The sequence below is a fragment of the Rhynchophorus ferrugineus genome, unplaced genomic scaffold, assembly GCF_030347505.1.
Source record: "Rhynchophorus ferrugineus isolate W39M unplaced genomic scaffold, kcgeb_rfMv2 rfM3, whole genome shotgun sequence".
Taxonomy (NCBI): Eukaryota; Metazoa; Arthropoda; class Insecta; order Coleoptera; family Curculionidae; genus Rhynchophorus; species Rhynchophorus ferrugineus.
This window is the reverse complement of record NW_027472582.1, coordinates 74,480,365-74,488,767: the sequence shown is the minus strand read 5'-3', so window position 1 is coordinate 74,488,767 and position 8,403 is coordinate 74,480,365. Positions and strand designations below refer to the sequence as shown.

General features: G+C 32.5%; 1 protein-coding gene across 1 annotated transcript; it reads left to right on the top strand.

Moving 5' to 3' along the window:
- Positions 1-1,010: 1,010 nt before the first annotated feature.
- On the top strand, positions 1,011-8,112 carry LOC143192378 (uncharacterized). The gene is made up of 11 exons (XM_076397706.1): positions 1,011-1,398; positions 2,769-3,191; positions 4,749-4,898; positions 5,015-5,125; positions 5,178-5,234; positions 5,340-5,444; positions 6,046-6,105; positions 6,159-6,372; positions 6,427-6,843; positions 7,212-7,378; positions 7,431-8,112. The coding sequence occupies exons 2-11, from the start codon at positions 2,801-2,803 to the stop codon at positions 8,045-8,047; spliced, it is 2,289 nt and encodes a 762-aa protein (XP_076253821.1). The 5' UTR covers positions 1,011-1,398; positions 2,769-2,800; the 3' UTR covers positions 8,048-8,112.
- The last annotated feature ends 291 nt before the right edge of the window (positions 8,113-8,403 follow it).

The following is an 8,403-nucleotide window of genomic DNA, read 5'->3' as shown; positions in this document are numbered from 1 at the left end:
AAGAAGAAAAAGAAACATAATGTAATAATTTATCAATATATTTCATTAAAATAACAAACAAAAATTATAGTTCTAATGCAATCCCTTAAAATTGGGACTTAATTTTAAGGTTGTATGTAAAGGTTTATCTAAAATATTACTATTTTTAAGAAATTTAGAAATAATCAATATTTTTTTAGGGCAGCATTTTGCTATTTTTGTTTTTTCTGAAAAATATCGATATATTTTTATGTAAAGCAACGATATTTTTAATACTTATAATAAGAAAAATATCGATTTTTTTGCCTTTATATCGATATTTTTTAAAGAATATCGAAAATGAAATATCGATATGTTTTAATATTTGATTTCGATTGTGCCCATCATTATAGTACAATTTTTTGACATTTGAAGGTTAAAATCCCACCTAAATCTCATCAATTTAACCGGCTCGAAACGTCACTTCGTCATGCGACGTTGCCAATTTTACTCTCTAAATTGTTGTATTATGGTGTGTACAGACTTGAGCACTGGGCTCGAAATAATTCTGTGCATTCACAGAAAACATATGTGTGCCCAAGAATATTTCATTCACTAGTTTTTTGACTACCGACTTATTCGACTAGTTTCAGTAATTTCCAACGGTATTCCTTAGTCATTTCTGAGTTAAGGAGAAATAAAAGTAGATTCATTACTTTTTAGTAATTATTATTCAAATAGTACCTGGATGATAGTATTTATATTGCGCATTGATTTTTTTGGTTTTGTGGTGGGTTAACTTGGTGATATTGTTAAAATTTGTGCTCCGAATTTTTTTAATACAAAACTATTTGTATTAATAATTGAATATATAAATAATAAAATAAATCAGATCAACAAGGCAAATGTGTAAAACCGCTACTATACCCATTAATAACGGACTTGTATATTTATGTATTAAATGCTGTTTACTATTTTCCCCATATCTATATACCAATTTGGCACACTGGCAAAGTTGCAATCAGAATGACATTATTTTATTATCGAATGACAGTGGCTCAATGGGTTTAATATCCGCTAGTATAGGCAGATTGTATTATTGATGTTGATCTTTAAAAAAGTATGTGTTGCCTGTGGGTTGTGATTTACGATTATTATGGAAAGTTGTAGTGATAAACCGAAAACACTAATTATTAAACTCTATTTTAAAAATCGATGTTCTCTGGAAGCTAGATATTGTGCCTAAATCGAATATTATATGACACAGTGGTGGAATAACTCTAGTATGTAAGAAAAGCCCAGATTTTTGTGAAAAACATTACGCAGGAAACGAAAGTGTCCAGGAAATCCAAAATAGTTATTTCGTTATTTCCAAAGGCCCGACAAACTTAACGTCAAGATTTAGACTTAGACCCGAATTAACACAGGAGCTTCCGCTAGGTAAAAACTCTCAGATTTTTAGATTTCCGAACTGGTCTGGGATAATACAACCTGACTTTTTACAACCTAAACATTTCACAGCTTTAGCAAATTCCAGAATTTCGCCAGTCCTTTTTATTTATTTTGTTTATTAATAGTATAATAAATATACGCTAGAATAAAAAAGAAAATATTAAAGAATATAACTGGTTCATTATGAGCATTTTGATAATGTACATTTATTTGTGTGTGTTATTATTTGCTAATTCTATAATTATATTTCAGATCACTGTTCTGTTATTTATAACTATATAGAAATTCAGGAAATATGACAAAACATTCGTTTTTAATGATAATGAATAGAAAATTTACAAAAATTATCCAGATATGACAAATTTATGAATATATAGCACTTAAAATCACAAAAAATCTATAATTGTGAGGGGGTCAATCATATTTTACTATTTTTATAACAACCTAACAAAATTTTCAGTCGGTTTTTATGACACTGTTTATATACACAGAGGCTAATAGAACAAAAAATAGATAGTTATAAATGAAAAATTCAGACTTCTTATTGAACCTTTACATTCAGTTTCATCATAACTAAGGAAAGTGTTAACTCAAAGTCAAATTCTTAAACAAATGTCTAAAATATGTAAATGGACAGCCTATATGCCAGCACAGTTGATTTTTACTACTCAATAACAGATGCAATACACATCATGTGTTCAATACAAGTTCATATGGTTTGGTTTGCTACGATCTTCTGATTCCGTGCCCGTTGTTCAGTAGCTGTATTGCTTCCACTTTGCTGTGATGTAGTAACCTTCTTTTGTGTTTTAGGGAAGACTACATAGATCCATTTTATTTTGATCATACAGTCTGGTCACATAGTGATAGGTACTAACAGTTACTAATTGATTTAATATTTTAGTTGTTTAAATAGACTTTCCAGCCAAATAGTAAATTTCTTTGATTTTAAGTCTGATCTCCGTTTTCTGCGTAATTTGATGCTCACAATTTAATCATCGAAATTGGTGCCCAGGTATTTTCCAGTTATGGAACTTGTTGACACAAATTCTTTTATAGTCCTAGGTAGAAATATGTCTTTTGTCATAGTTACTGTGTCGTGGGCAAAACGTTCCATGTACTGTTTCTTTTATTGTTGGGATATCGGCAGTGTAGAGCAGATACAAAAGTGGTTCCAAGACACTATCTAATAGAACTGTAGCCAAAATTTTGAGAATACCCCTTTCTGCACACCAGCGCTAACCATTGCCGGACTAGTACAACAAAAGTGATGGTGATTCTTACATTATATTTTAAAGTTCTTAAAAAGTTATTTTTTACTAATTCCAAGTTATTTATTTATTACATGACGTGATCAGGTCTTCGGCAGATGTGAAGTTATTGCTCCAACATGCCTAGAAGACGTCCACGAAAAAAAACCAAATATAATGCATCAATTCGCTGGCGCCAAGAAGAATCCACTTCTGAGGATGATAATGTTGATGATAACAGTTCGTTCAGGTCTTCAATGCCACCCGATGTTTCAACTCGGTCTACTCGTGGTGCCAAAGTAAGGTGTAACCAAACAATGGCAGAAATTATAAATTCCGAGTCGTCATACGATACACAAGTTGCTTGGGAAAGTGATCTTGCACGAGGAGTTACCGGGAGCGACGAGACGATAGTGAGAAGACTGGAGGATTCCCCACAGCCCGCATTGCATAAAAGATTAAAACAGAATTCGGTCATCCAGGTACTTCGAACAGAGGGCAAGCCTCCAGATTCAGAAGGAAATAATTCAGGTAATTTGTCCCAAATATTTATATTAATATCCGAAATTTTAACACAGTTTTTCAGAAAACAGCTTTTTTTAATCAAATACATCTTACTTTAGATATGGTTAGTAAAAGCTTAATTTACAAATTAATTTATTACTACTGTTGTATTATACTTGCATTAATAGACAAGCAAGGCGAGTACGGGATTAATACATCAGTATGTATTTCCCAAATTAAAATAAAACTAAACAACTTAAGCTAAACTTAAGAATACACTTATGTGCTAGACAAGTTTGTGTGGTTTTGTTTGCTTCAATATTCTGATTTTCTGCGTCTTACCCAGTGCTGTATGTCTTCTACATTGCTGTGATTTAACGACCTTATTTCCTGTTTTAAGGGGAAATCTTGGATTACTTCGTATATCAATTTAATTTTGAGGTAGCTCTTAATTGGTTACGTATAGCGCTAAGCATTGGCAATTAATTGTAGAACTTTATTTTGAGTGCGTTGGATTACTAAATTGGTTTTATGATTGACTAATAAACCAATCTCTTTGATTTTAGGTCAAGCTGAGACTATCTTTCAACTAACTAGTACAGTTGATTGACTTTAAGTCTAATCTGCTCTGGCTTTTGTCTAATATGAATTTAGATGATTGTGCTTAAGGTATCGAGCATCCGTCAAGCGATATAATTAGGTTTTTGTCATTTCACCCCAACGAAAAATTAACGGGGATAACGGAGCTATTAAAATGTATTCTCCAATCTCTAATCCATTTGTAGCTCTTGTTGACCGCTATTTGTACATATAACTGTATCGTCGGCAAATATTGCTGTGTAAAAGTAGTGTTTCTTTTGTTGTTGAGGTATCAGCTGTATATAGCATATACAGGAGTGGTCCTAAGACACTACCCTGTGAAACTCCAACCGAAATAGGTTTAAGTGTTGAGAATGTCGCATGCGAGACTACCTTGAAAAAGGAAGGACCATCAACAGCGACTAATACATAGCGTTATTGAACGTTTGAAGGACGAAATCGCCGAAAAACGGCCACATTTGAAGAAAAAGAATGTGCTACTTCACCGAGACAATGCACTGCGTCATCACAAGTCAGTGAAAACGTGAAAATAAAAATCCATGAATGTGGCTTCGGATTGCTTTCTCATCCACTGTAGTCTCCAGATCTGACCTATCAGCGACTATTTTCTGTTCTCAAATCTCGCTCAATCGCCGAAACTGAGGCCTATTTTGAAGCAAAGGACAAATCGTACTACAAAAATGGTATCGAAAAGTTGGAGGGTCGCTATAATCAGTGTATCACCCTTGAAGGGAATTATGTTGAATATAAAAACTAATTTTGCCAAAAAAATGCGTTTTACTATGGTAGGTCGGGGACTTTTCAATTAACCTGTTAGCTCCTATGTTTATTTCAATGCTAACTCTCATAGCTTGTTATTTCTTTCTTTTTTTATCTCGTCTTGTTGGAAATGCTCTATATTTTGTTTTATAATTAGAACTGTTTTATAATTATAATTAGACTAGTCTCTTATAAGAGAACTATATCTGTGTTATTTGTTCTCAGAGGTGGTTTTGGTTCCCGGATTTGCTAATTTAGCCCATTCAGAAAAACAAAAGAAAATCATCAAAAAAGAACAAAATCATGTGTCAGATCTGAAGGAAGCATCTAATAAAGACATAGTTGAGGATCTTACCAATGACGTATCCGAAATAGGTATAGTTATCTTAATTTTACTTATAAATTTAATGATATAACTTAGATGGTGATCTGGAACATGTAACAGCGGTAATGATAAGGTAACACTTTAAAATAATAAAGAATATTTTTAGAAAGGGAGATGAATGTCCACGAGGGACAAAATCTTATATCAGATCTAAAGCAAGAAAGTAATAAAGAGATAATTAAGGATCATTCATTAATAAATGACATATCCGAAATAGGTATAGTTATAGGTTGTTAAGGCAAAACTAAAATAACATACAATATTTTTAGAAAGGGATATGAGTATCAAGGAGGAACAACAGTCTAGCTCGGATATACCAGAAGAAGGTATAGCTATATTTAACAGTTTACTTGTAAAGCTGTAAACAGTATTATCACAATTTGTACAATTTTATCTACAATAATGTGTTAAAATAACAAGATATTTTTCAGAATATCATTTTATGAGCATCAAGGAGGAAGAAAACGGCCTAAATATAACGGAAGAAGAAAAACACGAAATAGTCGGATTTTTAATGATTGGTATATCCGGAACAGGTATGGCTATTTTTGACAGTTTACAAAATTCTTGGTAGCTTTAAGCGATTTAGACGCCATCTACAGTTTATTTGTCTTTTGTAAACCGACAGAGTATAAATTGCATGATTTTTCAGTAATGAAATTAGTTTGACAACTGGAAATTCTACTTTTTAATATGTTTTTTAGATTTTGTTTCTTATTTATATTTACTTCTGTTGATTTATTAAAATTCTTCAAGAGTTCACAGAGTCTTAGTCATGGAATTTTACACACACAAATTTTTCCACACATTTTATTCAGAAAATCAGAATATGTATAGGGTCCTGATTGCTTGGACTGTAAAATTGGGCAATTAAAACACTGGATTCGACTGAGTCGCTTTCTATTTATTTTTACAAATAACTCGGTTAAAGCCACAACATAAAATGAATCAAGAGAGATCTTCATCCTGTCCGAGTGGGTTTAACACTAACGTGCGCCGTAGCGTTCGTACAATTTTGTATATACAGGCAACTACTCTAACATTTATTTATGCAACCATATATACAAGCGCATTCTCCATATAGGCGCATCCACCCAATTACTTATATGTCCATTAAATAATAAAATTTAATTTCAGAAAAGGAAAAAAGTAATCAAAAAATAGCCGAGGACCTAATCAAGAATGCACCGGAAATAGGTATATTATCTTATTATTCTATTTATAGGCTTTTAAATGTAGTCGCTCCTTAGGTCAAGAGTTTGACATACCTGAATATGTTTCCACTCACGAGTTTTCGGATGATATTGTTGGTAATAAAACCCTCTCATCTCAAACATGTGCTAAAACAAATGTAATCGTCAAGAAAAAAACCTTTAATGTAAATAAATTGAAAAGGGTAATGTTGACACCAAAGAATAGTGAAAATGAGCACCAGAAGAAGCAAAAGCTTTGCACACATCACCTGTAAATATCATTCTATAAAGTAATATTAATATTTCATTCTTAACCTTGTTTTAGGTCATTGAGTGTGAAGGAAGCCTTGGGTATATTACCCACTGATCGTGTGAGCGTTCATGATGATTTACATACTGTAAATAGAAGAAAACTGTTAGGATTATTTAAGGGTGGTACGGTTGCTCCACCCATAAAACAACCTCCTGCTGCAAGAGGGCAGAAAGAGCATAAAGCTAAAGCACCAAGCAACAATATACAAGAAACTGATAATATTCTTTCGCGTGGGACTGGCCCCATTTCATCTTATCCAGGCTCATCTAAACAGTTCAAACTAAATTTCCGAATGAAACGTAGTACATTTCAATATTTAATGAGACAACTGTATGGAGTAGCTTCAACTCAAACAAAATACAGTTATGATATATTGGAAAAGGATTTAATGATTTGTTTGTGGTATTTGGGCTCTAAGGAGAACTTCAAGTGAGTGTATATTGATGATAACTTCTCTCATGATAGTTCTCTTATTAAAAAAGTACTTACCAAATCGAAGTTAATTAAACATAAGTTATATTTTCATGCACCTAAATCTTCCCAGAACAGTTAATAAAAGTTGAAAAAACTTTCAAAAAACTAAAAACCATATTTTTATTTAGTACAATGTCCTAGAGTTAAATTATAAAGATCATGACACCTTTTGAAAAATATCTGACAGTCATTCAAGAGATTTCTCAAAACATCTATCGAAAATTGTTAAATAAACGTGATTTTTAAACGTATTTTAAATAATTGTGTACTTTGAAAACAATTCAAAACAATAATATTTTGACTAATTTGCAAACGTTTTACAGAACTGTCCTGATAAGATTCAACACAGCAACATTCACTTGGAAAACTGTGCTCACCATGAGTTACTTGTTGGATCTTGTCAATAAAGAAAATGGTGTTGTTTCATGGCCTACTGAGGAACAAGCAGATAATATAATGAAGGAATTTGAGAAAATTAGTGGTGTTCCAGGTATGGAATAAATTAATATATTTAAAGGCATGTGTCAAAATAATATTTTTAGGTATTATTGGATGTATCAAAGGATATCATCTGAAAATCGTCAAAAGTATCTATGCGAAACTTCGCGATTCAGTTTATTTACAAGCAGTATGTGATCATCGAAAACTGTTCACTGACGTTTTCGTACGTTATCAACGGGAAATGTCTGAACACACAGCTGCTTTGTTTGGTATATCGGCTCTAGGACGTAATTCCGCGAAACACCCATTCCCAAAGGATAGTTTTATTGTGGGGAACAAAGACTTTAAACTAAAAAAATATGTTATGGTAGACTATACCGAAGATCTCGATGACCAGAAGAGGGATTTCAACCGGAGGTTGTCGCAAACGAGAGCCATAGCAGATGAAGCCTTCGCTATGTTAAGAGGGCGATTTGTTCGTTTGAAATGCATGGACACTAGACAACGCGATATTTTACTCGTTACGACCAAAATGGCTTGCACACTGCACAATATATGCATTCAGAACGATGATTATCCGGACGAAATATTGAACATGGCAACGGAGCTCCAAGCGTTGCTTCAAGACACCGTTCATCTAGGACCAATAGAAGACAATGATGTTTCAGCTGAAGCCGAACAGAAAAGACAAACCCTCATGGACAGAATAATTTCATAAATTGATTTAAATAGTTTATTTTTTAATTTTAACAACTCGTTTTAATAAAAACCGTTAAAATCTTACCTTTTTTTTAATTGCATCTTACACCAGCGTAATCTTTATTTACAAATTAATCAATTACTATTCTGTTCTATTTGCATCAATTGACGAGCAGTGTGGGATAGATATATCAATACGTTTTACACAAATCGGACAACTTAAACAAAAGCTAATTAGTACTTATACGTTGCTATATACAAGTTCGTATACTCAACACACAACTACGGCGATGACTTATTAATCCTATTTCGTGTTTTAATGAGAAATCTTCAATAAAAATGAAGACATTTATTGACGGCCTTGGATTTTTTCAC